We start from the raw sequence: 17,366 nt of genomic DNA, 5'->3' as shown, positions 1-17,366 counted from the left end.
AGTGAAATGTCAAAGTACTACAGTGTTTAACAAACACTTGCTCTCCAAAAGAAACACCTCTAGGACTCCAAGGCCAGTGCTAAAAAGGCCTGCTGAAACTTGCCCATGATCACAAACACTGCAGACTAAGTCTTGTTCAAACCAAATTTAGGCCAGGCAGTGCTTGAAATGCTAGCCCTTATCTAAACTAGCAACTTGCATCAGTGGGAAATTAAAAGCAAAATCTTTTAGTACCAGCTCAGGAGCGCCAGGATTTTCTCAATGCTTGTGCCTTTCAGCTTTTAGATTGATCCACAAAAAGGTATCCCCATTACTTCTCAGTAATGGATCCATCTGGATAATGCTATAGGAACACAGATTGTTGGGGTGGGGAGGGGAGGGACACACATTAATTACTGTTTCTCTGACTTTTCATATCCACAATATGGAAAGTGGTAATTTTTTGGATCCACTACTGTACATCTGTAACATTTCTCTTGTGCATGTGATTAGGTTCTTTAAAAATGTATGTCCTCAGCTGCATAGTATAGCAGTTTTTCAATATTTGAACACAGAGCAGTAAGCAAATTTCCTAACAAATACGGCCATAAAACTGCCACTCCGGTAACAGATCAGAGATTTGGGAAAGAAGCAATATAGCTCAGTTTTAAAAATGAAAGATTCAGGCCAACTTCTTTCTTCTTTGTAGAAATACTTCTGTGGCTGTACTAACCTGCTACACAATGCAGCTGTGGTCACCGCAAAATAACTACAGAATTTAAGAGCCATGCATCTGAAAAGCGGGTTGAAAACCACCCAGAGTTAAATATTATATCAAAGATATCATGATTGCATAGGTTCTCTTACTTAGTAACCAAACTTAGCAGTGCTCAAAAGACATGCACAATAAAAACCATGTGCAGCTCCCTCCCCGCCTACCAACCCTCCTACCCGACCCTCTGAGCCATTCCCTGATTAAGCCACATTTTAGTACCACAGTACACAACTATTCAACACATTGCGAAAGACAGACAGACCGACCAGCTAGACCAGACACCATTCTGAACTCCCAGAGCAGCTCAGCAGAAGCAAGGCAAGTCTTAATTGTGGCTGTGTTCCCTTTTTCACATATAAAGTATCACAGCTCCAAAACAGTGTGTGTGGTTAGGTAGCCCTTTAAGAACACATAGAAGCAGTGTGTGAAGGGTAGAGCATGGGCAGTGTGAACGGTGGAAGCAGAAGTGGCTGAGCACACAGTGTGAGGTAACTTCGAGTCAGCACTGGAATGTACAGCTGTACATTAGAGAAGGATTATTTCTAAGGACCCACTGGAGTGTCATGTTAACACACTCAAATGTTAGCACGTCATAACATAACAACAAGCTCTACTTCACCTCCAGAGATGGTAATTAGGATGCTTCAGGAATCCAGTTGCTCTAGAGATTAGTGTGAGCACTATAAAAGCTATTACAAGGGAGCACAGCCTAGCAATCATGATTCTCTCCATATTGTAGAGAGTTATTAGAAAATCTGGAGAAAGAACTCAAATAACTGGACATGAAAAAATTGGTTATTTAGAGAAACACAGGACTTTAACATAAATCAATTAGAAACAAAGCAATTATCCCTGGATGATGAATAGAGAACAGAATAAAGCAATGTGGTTTAAGATCGCAAGCTCAACCCAAAGCACACAGCTGCAGTACAATCAGTGCATTTTCCCCATTTGTAATATCCACTGGGCATCCCCTCAGATTGGAGACAGGCACATTGAAGAAACATAGCTGCATTAGCAAAAGCAAGACTCATTGCTATTAATGAGTCAAAGATAGGAGAAGGCTGCTAAAAGTAGAGAAATCACTAACTCTAATCAGAGGAGACAAACTGAAATGATGAAAAAATCTATCCATTTCCAAGGATGTATTTCCCCCTCAAATACCACTAAGAAAGTCCTGTACCAGCTTCATCCTTCATCAGTCAACAATGGGTTGTATCATAATGCTGTAGCATTTTCCATCCTTTGGACACAGTGAAAAGAGTGAGAACCTGTTGCTGTAAATGAACAAAGTTTATCAAATAGAAACAAAATGATTAATTTCTAACTTAGTAATTTTACATATGAATGGCCATCTCCTGAGCTGGTGTAAGTTCATGAGGAAGTAATACGATTCTCTAATAACAAAGACTCTCTTCACATTTACATACATCAAAGTATTCTCTTGAATATAAACACCTGCTCCATGTAGCTGTCTGAAACCAAATGTTTTACTTTTACCCTCTTTTCCAAAGTACTTGTAGTTTAACAACAAGGCTTCGTATCTGTATGAAAAAGAATCTGTACATAATTCAATGTTTAACAAAATTTACAGAACATCATGTTATTTCATCCATCAGGAACCCTGTGCGAACTGTCAGTGCATTTTGCCCCTAAATTAAAATTAAATCTAAACCTAAGATTTCTGTTGTATCACGTTTTAGCACTTGGGAATTAATGATTCTTCACTTATTAAGTTTTCTCAAACAATTCACAGGCACTATGGAAAAATGCAAGCCATCACAGCTGAAGGGGACTCTTCTGTAAGCACAAACACTATTGTAAAAACACCTTTTAAAATATTGAGGGAAGAAAAAAAAAAAGGCAGGTTCCAGTCAAACTGAGTGTAGAGAGCTTCATCTGGTAAAACGAACAGGGCCTTCCTCACAAAACACAAAGCTGATTTTATGTATCTCAGAAATACCTCAGATCCAGCTTCAAGACTCCAAGCCTGTGGACCATTCTGCTAGGTATCAACAGCAAAACAGATATGTTTAGGACATGACTTCTGCCCAGGGAACTCTCAAAAGGCCATTTTATCTGGATTTTCAACCAGCTCTTGCAGAGGAAGGTACAAAATTACAGCAGGTAAACAAGTGGCCTGCCCCACCCACAAGAAGATGTCAAGACAAATGAAGTTTCAGGAAGATTTGTAAGAGGTAGCTATACTAAAACACTATTAACTTTTGTACCATTGGATCAAAATTGAAATTTGTTGTTATGCTGAAATAACAGTGTGGAGGCAGAGAGCTCAAGGTGACCAGTAAATCTTTGCATTTTGTACAAACACCTATTCTGGCACATTTATCAGGATTTATCAGGAAATTAACTTCAAAAAAGTTGGGAAATCTTTATAAGAGTATGATTTGATCCAGACCGGCACAAAGTTAACATTCCAGTCCAACAGTGAAGCAAGCCACTCTGCTCCATCCTTTTTTTGGCCGTGTTTCAAGAAAAGGAGGGAACCTGGTTCCCTGCTATTTGAGCAGGGAGCGCACTGGAATTAGGGCATCTCTTCAGCACAGGCCGTGGAAACAGAGATGGAATGACAATCAGAATGAGATATCCTTAGAGCAACAGAGGGCGTTTTAAAGCATTAGAAGCTTATTGCTGAATAGAAAAGTTCTGCCAGCTTTAAAAGATGGTAGCAAAAGACCATGAGGAGACTTTTTTTCCCCTACTGTGTGATCATCTAGAATACAGGCTATGGACTTCACTTTTGCCAGTTTGTGCCACTAATTCCATTCTTGGGTGAGGTGAAATTATTGGAAACTAGGTCACAAAACCCCACTAGGATCCACAGGACAAGACAGTGGTTTCATGTAGTGTCTAGATTTAGCAGAGTTCATCCTCTCCAGGTGGCTAAAGATGAGAACTCTGATATCCAGTGCTACCTGTACTGAAAATGCCTGGGTACAAAATAGAGGGAAAATAGAGCAGGCTACATCTGATGTTTGGGTGAACCACTACAACAGAAAGGAGATAACTGATAAAAGCAGCAGCTGTAAAACGTGAACATGGTGCTCCCCTAAAGGTGTAACTGTGTATATTCAAAACCTCCAAGAATTCATACGTCTGCACCGAGTGTGGCTTTTGATACGTTTCTTAAACAACAGAATTATTTTCGGAATACCTGGTTTTCCAAAATTTTCATTTATTTTGCCTTTGGAAACAGAAAGAGAGTAAAAACTGAACAAAGGCAGGTATTCTTTGGACAGGGTGTTCTTCTGGCTGAGATCACTTTCTCATACATATATAACCATTGAGCACAGATGTAGAAAGATTTTAAAGTATTTAATGTGGCTTCAACAGAAGTTTATGCAGGCTAGGATCCCCAAACTAAAATTCAAGCATTTTAACAGCATAGAAAGGAACTGCTGACAGACTTTTCTTAAAGAAATAATTACTGTGAAATACTCATGCCATTTGTAAATAAAGTATATTTAAACATGCATCAATACCTCAGTTCTAAGAAGAGTTACACAATTTATTGCTTTTCTGTACAATGAAAACTTTTTAGAAGCATGTGTAGTAATCCTGCTAAAAACAACTCAAATGTAATACATTCATTATGTGTTCTTGTAATTTTAGGCCTCTATTTGGAAAGCCCTCCATGTCATGGTTAAGGTCTAAGCATGAAGTACAAGAGTGCTGATCCCGTAACGCTGAGCACATGTCTATTCAAAGCAATCAATCAGTGGAACTAACAAACACAAGTACTGAAAGACCAGCTTATGGACCCAATACTAGCAGGTAATTAAGCATACACTCCATCAAGTGTAGCCCTTTCAAATTCAAAACGAGAACATTCATAACATTAAGTGCTTTGAGTGGCTGGTGTTTAATTTTTGTTTCTTTAAGGGAAACATGAAAGCCAGTGAATTACAAAAACACAAGAAACCAAACAAAAAACTAGCCCAAACAACCCCTCCCTTCAAAACAGATTCTGTACAGTTTTATAATAAACTAGTTTCTTTTTCAGAACAAAAAAAATATATTGAGGTTACTAAAAATTTGTGCTGCAAATATTACTTGTTCCACATGATTTTAAGAACACTGTGTCCTGTAACTTCTCTACAATTCCACTTACACTGAGAATCTACACAAGTGATACACAAATCTCAACCTACTCCCGTGTATTAGGCTAGAGCTGCAATTTTGGAATTTCCAATCCTCCATGAAGTTGAGTCTACCCACACACAGTACATGGCTCCAACAGACGGACTACAGACCATAAGGCACATGTGTGCTAACTTCTCCTGTGATGTTCAGTGCCATAACTGGGATAGAAGATGCATTAAAGGTGAAGGTGCTATTTCATAGATCAGCGGGTACTACAGGTTTCAACATAGGGACAAGAAAACACAAGGAACATAACTTTTCCTTTTTTCATCAGAGGGATTTCTGACTCTAGCTCTCCCCAGAATAGAATAGCTATTACAATTGTTCTGAATACACTTGTTTGGCCTACAAGGTATTTTTGGCACCGGCAGTGTTTGCTCTCCTGAGCCTGGAAGTTAAAACAAGCTCTTGGGCTCATTTTAAGCAGCACTCTGTGCACGCTAAATGGCAATATGAATAGTACTTGTAAGTACTGTGACAGAACGCATCCAGTGCCCAAAAGGCAAGATACAAACCTCAGAGCATACAATCAGCTGAAGCAGAAACCTGCCCAACAGACTAAGATGACCTACACGTGCTGGGAAGGTCCTTGTAGGCACCATATTACCTTTTGGACTGAGGCTGGAAGACCTGTAGCTCTAGACTGGCACACTCTATCGCCTGCCAAAAGCAACTGTAAGAAGATACCTTCTGGCTTTTACAGACCTTGTGAATGAGATTTTTCCACAATGAAGCTATCCTGGATTACAAGCAAAGGCACTGTCATGAGAGACTGTGTGCAAGGTTTTTCTTTCCTTTCCTTTTTATTTTACTTCTACATTCTCCTAGCAAGAGTTTATTCTGTAGGCTGTCAATTGGAACCAATTCCCAACTGGAATCATGCAAACAATGATGTCGTAACCTTGTACTCATGATGAGGTGCCACATGTCCATACAAACCCCTACCTTCCTTCCATCTCCTACAGAGAAATCTAGAAGTAAGAATGCTGAGGAGAAGCAATGAGGAGCAATGGCTGAACAATACTTAAATACAAAATAAATTCATAGGCCAAGCATGCACCTCCTTCCCCAGAGGGACATTCTTCAGTGGGCAGATTGTGGACCCTAAGAAGTACTGCTCCATTAGTAAGTGCCTACTCTGACAAAATCCACAATCATCTCTTTCTTGCACGATGCCTGACAAATTGCTTCAACAAAAAGCAGCTACAGTGTCTTTCCTACGTTTGAGCAACACAACCAATAATGATAAGGTAGCTCACGGATTCTCCTAAAACCTATGCACAACAGGACAATTTGAAAGAAGGCAAAATAATGGAAAATTAAAAATTTTGGTGCACTTGTTCACTCTACACAAAGTTATTAATTTTGACCTATTTATTTCTGTAAGGTATTAAAATGACCCACCAAACAATACAAGGTAAAATAAGATTGCTACAACAATTTCATGGATTTTATCTAGTTTGTCAATTTGTAAGGTAGGGCATTTGCTTAAAAACCCTGCCTGAGACAGACTTTTCCCAGGAAAAGTCAGCAGGAACCAGTAAATAACCTGCTCATAAACAGTGACCTTTACTCAAATCATAATGGAGACAGAAAACAGAAGGAAATACTAGATTTTCTTACCAGTTTGTAATCACAGAGCAGGCCTACATTTATTGCTCCACTCCAAAGAAAGAACTCTTTCAAATTATTACCCAGAAATGTTATACTTATTTGTTCTTTAAAAATAATCCCCAACAAGGAACTAAGTTGTATCTTTATCTGTGTTTGGCCCATGACAATGAGTCTTTTGCTTTTTTGACATGTTCCTGTGTTGAACACTCCTACAACTGGAAAATTCTTAAAAATGTAACCCAAGTAACATTTTTCTGCACATTTATTGTACCCTGAGTACAGGAAAAACTGCTTGTTCCCTTCCTCTCTACAGCAACACATTTTAAAATTAATCATACCTTTTTGAATCTTCTATTCCCGAGATCCTAAAAATGCCAATGATTTCAGTCTTTGATTATTTCAGTTCATGTTTCTCATATCTCCAGCTATCCTTGGTGTTGTTACTCAGATTCTTCAAAATTATAAAAAACCTGTATAATATCCAGAATGGTACACAACTGCCTAAGGAGGCATTATTTATTTTCATATTAATATAAAAAAATAATATAAACTTTCTTTCTGGGATTTCCCAGAACAAGGACAACTTCTGCCAACGGAAAGGGAAGTTGAAGGGTTTGGATGTTGAAACAGTGCAACAGGCTGCCCAGGGAAGTGGTTGGGTCACTACCCTGGGAGGTATTTAAAAGATCTGTAGATGTGGCACTTAGGGACATGGTTTAGTGGTGGAGACTTGGCAGTGCTGGGTTAATGCCTGGGCTCAATGATCTTAGAGTCTTTTCCAGCCCTAATGATTCTATTATTTGAAGTTTAACCTTAATACAACTGACTCTAGAAAGTAGCTTATATTCAATAGCTGAAAGCGCTGAACTGCCATTGCAGTGAGAGCTGAAGAGACTCTGCATGTCATGATAATAACAGAAATATTGTTTAGTCCCGAGACAATCTAATCCTCCAAAGACCAGCCAAATATTAAATTATGATTTATCTCAGAAAAACGAGAGGGAAGGAAGTGTCTTCATTTAAAGCAGTTATACAAAAACAAGAAGCCTGGAAAAAAGGGAGTTCTGGCAATTTTCTGATTCTGGACTAAATAAAATTCTTTACCAGAGGCAAATCTTAATGAAGACTATATAGCTTATTAAAACAAAAACCCCCAAATTCCAAGAAGAAGAGAGAAACCACACAAACTCAAAACACATCTACAGTCTTGAGAATTTGTAATCTTGTGCAATAATAGATTGCTAGTGTCAGTTCAGAGTACTTAATAACTCATGCAGTACTGTGTCACTTAAAAATATTTACGTCTTAATACAGTATAAATAGGAAGGACAGGGTTTAATAGTGTGCTGGAAAAAGAACAAGGGAAATGTTATTAGTCACTGCATAAAAACACCCCCTTAATTCTTTATCTCAGAAGGACTTGAAAAACAGGTAACTGTATCTGAGGTAAAGGAATTAAACTTTCTGAATTTCTTTGGTGATTTTCAAGGCACTCCATTTGTTTCAGCAAAGGCAAGGTAGAGGCACCTCTAGCATACCAATCATTTAGTCTTCATTTTTTTCCCAAAGTACAAAAATCTAAAACATGGCATCACCTCTTATGAACTGTCAGAAGAGTATCTGCACTACAGTAATATAAAATACATGTCATCTGTACAATACACACACTTAACAGCGTGCACTAAACACACACACAAGTTGAATACATGCCACACAGAGGTTTGTGAATGAACCACTTCCTTTTAGCAGCCTTCTCTTATCAAAATAGAGTAAAATATTGACCACAGATGCTGTTACTGAAAAACAAATTAAAAGATTATCAAAGAAACGATTTTTGAGCCAATGTTAGAGTGGTTATGTTCTAACCACTGCACACCCTATCGTGCAGATGCTACACACAAAGCGATATTATGGATGCTGTTCTGAAGAGATGTGAGAATGGCCCAGTAATCAAAATCCTGTAAAGATGTCAGTTTTACTGGACTTAATGAGTTTCCCTCACCAGACCCCTCATCATCGTCAGCCGCGGACTCCTGCATCTCCTCTGTGAAAGCCTGAGATTGGCGGGGGTTATTCTTGTTCTCTGAAACAGTCACTTGTGCTTGTGACCTCTCACCTGAGGTCTCTGTGTGCTGAACTGGCGTCGAGGTAGTTAGGCCCTTGTAAGAAATGTCACCTGTCTCATCTTCCTCATAGTCATTAAGGCAGTACACTTCATCCAGGTCCAGGTCTAGGGTCCTGAAGCCCTTAGTGACAACCCCGGGCCTCGGGTCCAGGATCCCACCCAAGTGAGGCTGAGCCAGCTGCTGCCAGTGGTGCAAAGTGGCAGAACCTTGAAAGGGAACAGAAAGACAACCAAAATCAATCAGTAAGCAATCCAGAACCTAAAAGACAAAGTCCCACTTCATTTATCCGGAAGCCCGAAGATCTGGGAGCTCCAAACCTTTAATGTTTCTGGGTTTCATGTTTCCAGGGACACATGCTACAGCACAAAACTGCTTCACCCACGCTTCAGCATTTCCACATCTGTGTGTAATAAACTCATCACATCAGCACTTATGCAAAGCCTGATGGTGAGAAGCAGCACACTTGTGCACATGCACATCCACTCCCTGTAAATATCCTCGACGGCTTCAATTCACAGGATTAAGCAGGAGTGGAAAGAGTTTACATTGTAACAGCTGATCTGAGCATCATCACAGAAAGCTCTAAGAGGAACAGGTACCACATATTCCCACATGAGCTCAAACTAAGGCAAGTGCTGAAAGCATGCCAGAATTTCCTACCAGTGGCTAACGGGAGGACAGTAGTCACAGAGATTGCACAGCAATTTCAGCTTTGTACCATACGTTAGAAAACCGCATCAACTTCAGGCACATGTAAGCAAATACACAACTCTGAACTACACTTCAAGTCTAAATACCTGTGTGGGCCCTATGCTACAGGAGTTCAACTACTACACAACTAAATGCTACTGTACCTGTAGCTTCATCCTTGGCAGAGAAATGTTTTGAAAAAGGAGGTGCATTTCACAGAGAAAAGCATTCAGTATTCAAAGTTTAATAAGAGAGAGTCAGAAACAACAATGTATCAGGAAAAACTGATATATACACCAACATGGGCCCAGTGAAATCAGGGGAAGATTTGATTCCTCAATTAGCAACTAAACACTGCTTGCAAGGGCCTGCATTTTCCTGGGTGCTCACCATCACTGTGATGAAAAATGTGACTTAAAATCAGACATGTCCTGTGACACAAACAAAACATCTTTCTTTTCACCTCTGCCAGATCAAATCAGAGCAGTTTTTGCAGTCTTATTCATGTTCCCTCTCTGCAAAGCAAAAGACCCGCTCATTCAACAAGCTGGCACACAAATGTCTCACCCATTTTCAAAGACCAAGAATGTTCAATTAGCTGCATAGTGTATGTAAACGCCTATACAACTGTAGTAACTAGAGAAGGGATGGCTCTCGTATACATGTTCAATCTGAGAAAAATCCTATGGAATGAGAAAAATTGTCATTTTACATATTACACTTGAGGAAGCTTACTGTAAATAGGAAGTCAAGAGGGAAAAGCTCTTTCTCTAGAACGACTGGGAACTGAGTGGCATTTTAATTAAGCCTATCTTACTTTTTAAATTCTGTAATTTTTTAGCTCAGAATAAACGGATCTGCTAGATTACTTTGGCTAACGATCCTGGGGTTTTTTTTGCTTTCATTTAAAGTGAGTCTAGAGGGATTAGAGAAAATTTGAACCCTCAAGGCTCAAGAAGTAGAAACCATCACAACCCCAAGATGAGAGAAGAGACATCCTTATAACTTGTATTTACTTCTGAATTGTCACAAAGGCCAAGTTTTTTTGCTTTTATATAAAAGAAATACCCCAGAATGTGAAGAAGTGACAGATATTGCCAAGCCTTAACCTAGGAGTAGAGGTTTTCTGTCAGTCCACTCCAGGAATTAAAGAACAAAGGAAATCAAAATTTCTTTCTGCACTGCAGGCAAGTATAAAAAGTTAATTAACTTCTACATTCTAGCCTCTGAAGAAGTAATCTTTTTCACCTTAAAGCACACCAAAACTTATACTTAAAATAAACCTGGCAGAATACAAGCGCTTCATTTTCAATATGTATCTCATATTTCTTCCATAGAAAATATATTTACCAAAATATCTGCATTTTGAGCTTTGACATTTGTATTGGAATTACAGAAATCAAAATGGCCTAAGCTCTATCACAAACAGGAGTATATCTGAGCCTAAGCTCATAAAATGCATGCAAGGGAGCTTTAATTTCCTATACAGAAAATGAACACCAATGTACAAGGGAATTCAACAATTGTAAATCCCCAATAAAAAGGAAAGAGAAAGCTGCAGAAATCAAAAGAAGAGGGAAATACAACACTTCTTTGGCCTACATTCAGTCCCAGGTTCCTAGCAGATGGTTTTGTATATTATCAGAAATAATTGGCATGAGGGAATTACTGTGCAACAGTAGGACATGCCACTGAAGGAAGACGGCATTTAAGAACAAAGTAATTATTTGAACAGAGTAAATTTTTTCCTATATTCCTGATATCTCTGCATGATTGCACACAGGCTTCGAGGATCAGAGAAAGCTTAGAAATTCAGAGTGTGTTGCTCCCACAATTGCAGTGAAGTGGGTGAAGACAAAGTCAATCCAAGTTTTTATTTTTCCTACAGATAGTGATAATTCATGCTCATGACACAAGAAGTCACAGGTGCATAGTTAAAAAAGAAAAAAACCCAAACCAAACCAAACAAAACAAATCCCACTGGACTATAACTAAAACAAGTCACACCAAGCAATCCTTCTGTTTGACTATAAGAAAGCATGTGTTGTTTTTATAAAGATGCAAAGGAAGATTAATTTTTAAGTGCTTCTGTCACTTTTTTTTTCTGGGGGATTTAAAAAATTTCTTTAAAGGAACAGAAGTCATTAACCCACAGTAAATTTATTATAGAACTAATGTGTATTTCCTATGTTTTATGACATGAGCACCCAAAACTGTAATAAAACCAAAGACACAACTACTTATGGCAGTCTGCAGGTACAGCAGACTATTTTTCCCCAGTAGTCTGAAGGCATCCATGAAGTTGAAAAAAAAATTAGGGCTCATGAAAAATATTCAGAAAAGAAACTAAGCTGAAATGAAAAACAAAATCAAAAATACTTAGTTAATAAAAGTTAACAAACACAAAACTCATGAAACAGGCAGACACAAAGAGGCTACAAATAAGATCTAAAACCAAACATGGGAAGTACTTTAAAAGGTGCAATAATTCCGAGAGAGAAATGACCCAGTGAAAACACTGAACAAAACCAGGTGGAAAAAAAAAAACAAAAAACAAAAAACCCAGACAGATAGAAAGATGATAAAGACTTTAAGAGTTTATTGGAAGACAAAAGCAGATATAGTAGGATGGTGACAGAAATCTATTACAGTGGTAGCAACTAGAAACTGAAACAAAGTGGGATAATCTTTTTCCTCACATGGTACAAGAACTTTTATGATCATTTAAAAGTAGCCATGAAAACCAACTACTAAAATCTGCTCGACAGTATGGGTTTGTGCGCTACGGCTGTAGTTTCATTTGAATAGGTAGAGACAGTACATCACTTTCTTGAGGACATAAGAACACTTATTTTTGCTTCTGAGTACATGTCATGCTATATGCTCCATACAGGTGAAATAAATTTGTTCTAAAAAGATGAAAAAAAAAAAAAGGAACTTCTGCGATTTAAACACACACAATACAATAGAAGAGTTCTGTTAAAGGAAAAGAGAGAGAGAGAGAGAGAAGCCAAAGCTAAATGATGTTACCTAGTGTTTCTGTGAAGTACTACAGAAAAACTTCAGGTTTAAAACCTGGAGGAATTGACTCAACTAACTTCCAGCTACAACCTGAGAGAACTAAAGAAAGCCAGGCAGACTACACTATGTGTGATTTGAAAGCTTTTTTTAAACAGTCTATTGAAATGAACTTTGAAATACAGCTCCAGCCCTGACTACCATCTATCTCTCTATCTTGCATTTTTCTGAGACAATGTATGAAGGAAATTTGACTTAAAAAAACCCCTCCTATTTCACACACAAAACACAAAGCCATAGTGATTCATGTGTGACTACTCAAACAACTCATTAAGTCCAGAGATAATTCTGAATCACTATAACAGTCTTATTAGACCAACTGGACTAACTGAAGTAGGTAAAGGCCTTTCCAGATACTAATTTATAGAACTCTTGTTGTTTAGATTTCATAGACTTATCCACCTTCCTTCCCCAACTAGGAAATTGTAACATTTAGGTCAGATGTAAAGCTGTACTGCTGATCTGCACGTGGCCTGTAATATTTATTTTACTGCCTTGGCTGGGATTGTTTCCTAACAATTTTAAGGCTTGTGGAAAAATAGAGTAGTTAGAAGATCTCAAACCAACAGCGTGGAGTACTGTCTCTAAAGTAAAAAGAGTATGTATTGCAAAGATTTCCTGCTTTCTGGTGATGGATTAGAGACCACAAAGAGTCACTAATAACAACAGATAAAGGCCGAGGCCCTTTGTTATCACCTTCTAGTGGTTTCACAATCTGAAGCTTTTCTGGCAGGTAGGAGCGACTGCTGATAGACATTCCTGAATATCCAGTGAATTCTGAAAATCTGGAGTGAGTTCCCAGTGACATGATGCTCTCCGTGGGGGTAACGGAACCGCTGTGGAGCTCTCCCTTTTCTGCCAGTTCCCGCAACTTCCTTTCCTGCTCTTCCTCAAAGAACTTGCGCTCCGAGAGGTAATTCTCCCGCCTGAGGGAGAGCCGACGAAGGGCAGTCTCTAGGTCACTGGAGCCTGGAGTCCCTGGAGTTCCAGGCTTCTTCATCCTGTCTTCATTTCTAAAACATAAAGCGGGACACAGAAAAATAAAAAAAAAGGTGGGAGGGAAAAAAACCACATTCTTAGACATGTTTAAGACTTCCACATGACAGTTTTGAGACATTCACCAGTATCTTTACATCACTGTAAAGATGTAAAGATGTCTGGGAACAACTTGCTGCTCATCTGGAGAGCTCAAAGGCAAACACCAGTCTTTTGCTTCTCTTCCATAGTAAAAGTTTTGAGTCCTAGTTCCTGCCTGGAAAATCCTGGTTGGAAACCTGCACTTCACTTAAGAGCTTCCTCCAACAAAGAGGTGCAGGGTGTCTGCTTGCTGTGCATCTCTCACAGTCATACTAACTCAGGTGAGCAGGCCCCATGTTAAAGGGCCAATGCTGTAAGAACACCACAGTGAGCCCCAAGAGTACATTATACTGAAAAACATACATAAGCCATTTTTACTGAAAAGTATATACAGCATAGTGTGAAGTTGAACTGGGGGAAGAAAAACAGCTAGGAAAGCAAAGTTCTAGTTGGTTTCATTCACAGATTTCACATTAGGTAACCTACAGACGCATACTTCACTTATTTTTAGGATCAAAAAAGTTAACCGTAGCTGAATCTGGGATCAGAACTCCCTTACATTTATGTAAAATGGTGAAAATTTATTTATTTTTAAATGTTGACCCACAAAACCAGGGAGCTGTTTTACATCATCTGGTGATGTTGCATCTCAGAACAAGTCTGAGTTGCCAACACTGACTGATACACAGTACTTTCTAAAAGCTTTCTCTTTTAAATAAATTTGAATGCTCAAAAACTGTAAGCACAAAATATATTTTAAAGATGTGTGCCACTTTGGTAACTGCACTACAGTGGACAAAAGATGGAAAGCAGGAACACTTTGCCTTTATGTCAGAAACAAAGGAAAAGCAAATTCCAGTGCTATGGTACTGACCCATTGTCCGAGGACTCTGTCTCTAAGATGATGCTATTGGTCTTGTTGTCTATCATAATGTTAGAGATGTCTCCCCCATAGAAACTGGAACGTGGAGTGCTGACACAGCTAGAAATGACTGAGTTCATAGCAGAGGATTGGTTAGAGCCTGGGATATTCATTGGTGACGGAGTCATGGATCTCTGCTTGACAACTTGATTGACATTTCTCACGGTCTCGAAGACCCGCTTCTGATGGCTGTAAAACACATACAGTTAACAATCACTCAATAACTTATTACCATGGAGAAAGGAACAGAGAAACAGGTAACAGCTTATTAACAGCCCTTCCTATTCACAGGTCTGTCAAACACTTTGGTTTTATATATAGTTCTGGAAAGGAGTACGCATAGGGTCCCATACTAGCTACAGTCTGTCCATTACATTCAATCCATCAACATAATTCATCCATTGCCCTAGAATATTTTTGACAGAACTTTTGACAATTATGTGCATGAACTCTTTCAAATATTCATAAAAAATAAGTGAAAATAAGTGAAAAAGCATTTCAGTACATCAGCTAGAAGTGCCATAAAACCATTACGTAAAAATGAGTTTTTAAAAACCAGAATTCACCTCCATTCAACTCTTAACTACAAACTGGCTAATCCATTTTAAAAGAGAGTTAGAATTTACTCTCCTGAGTACTTTTGTGCAAGCAAGTCTTTAATCTTTTGTCTTTGAAACCAATTTTCAACCCCTTTAAATAATACTTTAAAAAAGGGGGAAAAATCCCAGAAATATAATGGACCAAGACTTGAGAGAGGCTGAAAGGCTGGATATCTAAGTTTTGACCTACTTCTACAGTTCATTCTTTATCACCATTGTCTTTATACCACAACACTATTCACCGGCTTCAAGACTGACATCAGATGACACTTCGGCAGAGATTTCTCGACAAAATAAAATTACCCTACATCATGCTGCAAAAGCGTCACTGCTGCTTTGTTTTACAGTTCAACAGGGGCTAAACACAAGAACAGCACATTCCTTCTATCTGAAAGGTAACACTGCCAGGTTGTAACAGTGATTGCCTGCCTTACAGTATTTAATGTCATTTAAATTTCTTTCCTTCTGTCCATGGGTGCTCAACAGTTGCACCCTTTGTGTGGAGGCTGCAGGTCTATAGCTGTATATCATTACAAGGCTGTATCTAAGAGTATTTATCAATAAACAGTCCCATGGAGCTTGCAGTTACTACCACTGCACAAATAAATAAAACCAAGTCACATAACCAGAAAAAAAAGTATCCTCCTCTGGTACAGGCAAAGTAAATAAGACATTCAAAGAAGTTAAACTAGCATTAAGTTAGACTATACTGGAAAGAGGAAAGGATCCTGTGGGGTTTGAGCATGCTCACAACTTCCTGATCTTATATTTTTCTAAACAACATTTCTCCTTGTCAAAGCCTCATTTTCAGTTCTTGGCTCAGGCTCAGAAAAGGTCAATGTATGCGTCAGGCATTTTGTAAATGCAATTAGAAGGTCTCTGGCAAGTGCCTACTGTACCCTCCCTGACTGTCCTGTTTTGTAAACTCCGTTTCTGTAACAGACTCTGTAAACTGGATTAACTTATTTCAAATTAAACAATCCATGCTTTGTACAAATCTGTGAGATAAACCTATTGGAGTACACGTGCAGCTGGCATCAGTGAGGCCACTTCTGCCAAGCTGTATCTATCTATAGCTTTGGGGCTGTCACAAGCACTTCACTTGTTTCAAACTACTCTCTTGTTTAATTCAACAGAACTCCAGCACAGGTGTAATGAGTATCACACTAAATACCCAACCATTCCAAATCCCTCACTGCCCTGATGTTCTTCCTGTAAAAACTGGATTAGATCAAGAGTTACCTGGTAACTTATGTTATAAAACTCACCAAGAGAAAAGCCATTAACTTGAACTCCTCTCCTAACTGGTAACTGAAGAAATCTAACATGGTAACACACACAAGTAAACAAGCCTTTTCTCATTCTCAGCACTCACCAATGAGGAAAAAAGTTTATAAGACAAGGCAAAGCCAATATATAGGTGTTTTCTTTTGGCAGTTTTAGGAGAAAATAAAAACACCCCAAAAACTACACAATTTGTTTTTCTATCCCTCTATCATTCACATTCAGCTAGAAATATTTCTTTCTAAATATCTAGCTCAACTATTTCCTGTTTTTTCTTTTCTCATCAAATAATTAACTTCAGATGTAACCAATCAATGAGGAATCAATTCTTTTCAGTCGTACGCCAAGTCGGGAGAGTCGGGTTCATCTAAATGCAGTTCTTTCCTCATTGACCCTTCTATCTCTGCTGCCAAAGAATCCTGTTAAAAATAAGCACAAAAGAGAAAAAAATTCATATTATTGATAGGTTGGCATGACAGAAAATAATAAACTACTTATACAAAATAGAAAGTAATGAAGAGTATTTCAAAAAGAAAAAAGGAAGGTTTAAATACAAAAAATGACTGGGAAATTAATGTAGATATTTAAAGCAGTGACAGAATATGGCTTAGCTTCATTTTCCTGCAGCATGGACCACCTGACGATGCATAGTATCTGCCAAAGAACTTTAAAAAAGCGTTATAGAAAACAACATGATCCAGCTTCCCAGACTGTATTCCATACTCAGTAACACCTTTCACGTATAAAGTTTTGCTCTTCACGTTCTCATTTAAAATAAACATAAACCCCACAGCATTATCCACCCATCCACAAAAATCACATGATTTTTGGCATAAAACACTACATACTTTCTCCATAAGGTTAGAGGTAACAGGCCATCAATATTCTGTAGCTGGTCACTAAGTTTCACTGCAGGGTGCAAGGTCTAAGTATCAAACATTAATAAACCTAAATGATCTTTTGTCCCATGATTGAACATTTGAAAATCATTTTCACACAAAACACATAAACCTATCTCAGCACAAGCATACTTTTCACAGAGTTCAGCTGTATTTGTGCAA

At 38.4% G+C, this 17,366-nt stretch overlaps 1 protein-coding gene across 3 annotated transcripts in view; it reads right to left on the bottom strand.

Annotated features, from left to right (window-relative positions):
• Nucleotides 1-17,366, bottom strand: part of TRAK1 (trafficking kinesin protein 1) — a 102,301-nt gene that overhangs the window by 7,140 nt on the left and 77,795 nt on the right. For 2 of the 3 annotated variants that reach the window (XM_066192980.1, XM_066192989.1), the window contains 4 exons: nucleotides 16,648-16,724; nucleotides 14,375-14,611; nucleotides 13,120-13,436; nucleotides 8,532-8,861 (listed from right to left, as the gene is read on the bottom strand). In XM_066192980.1, coding sequence (XP_066049077.1) covers nucleotides 8,532-8,861; nucleotides 13,120-13,436; nucleotides 14,375-14,611; nucleotides 16,648-16,724 — 961 coding nt within the window. The remainder of the gene's footprint in view (nucleotides 1-8,531; nucleotides 8,862-13,119; nucleotides 13,437-14,374; nucleotides 14,612-16,647; nucleotides 16,725-17,366) is intronic. The other variant, XM_066192999.1, reaches the window with a different exon arrangement.

Source organism: Chamaea fasciata, unplaced genomic scaffold (genome assembly GCF_029207755.1).
Source record: "Chamaea fasciata isolate MVZ Bird 193981 ecotype frontalis unplaced genomic scaffold, bChaFas1.0.hap1 SCAF_1, whole genome shotgun sequence".
NCBI lineage: Eukaryota > Metazoa > Chordata > Aves > Passeriformes > Sylviidae > Chamaea > Chamaea fasciata.
The sequence above is the reverse complement of the archived record's forward strand: the minus strand, read 5'-3'. Positions and strand labels throughout refer to the sequence as shown.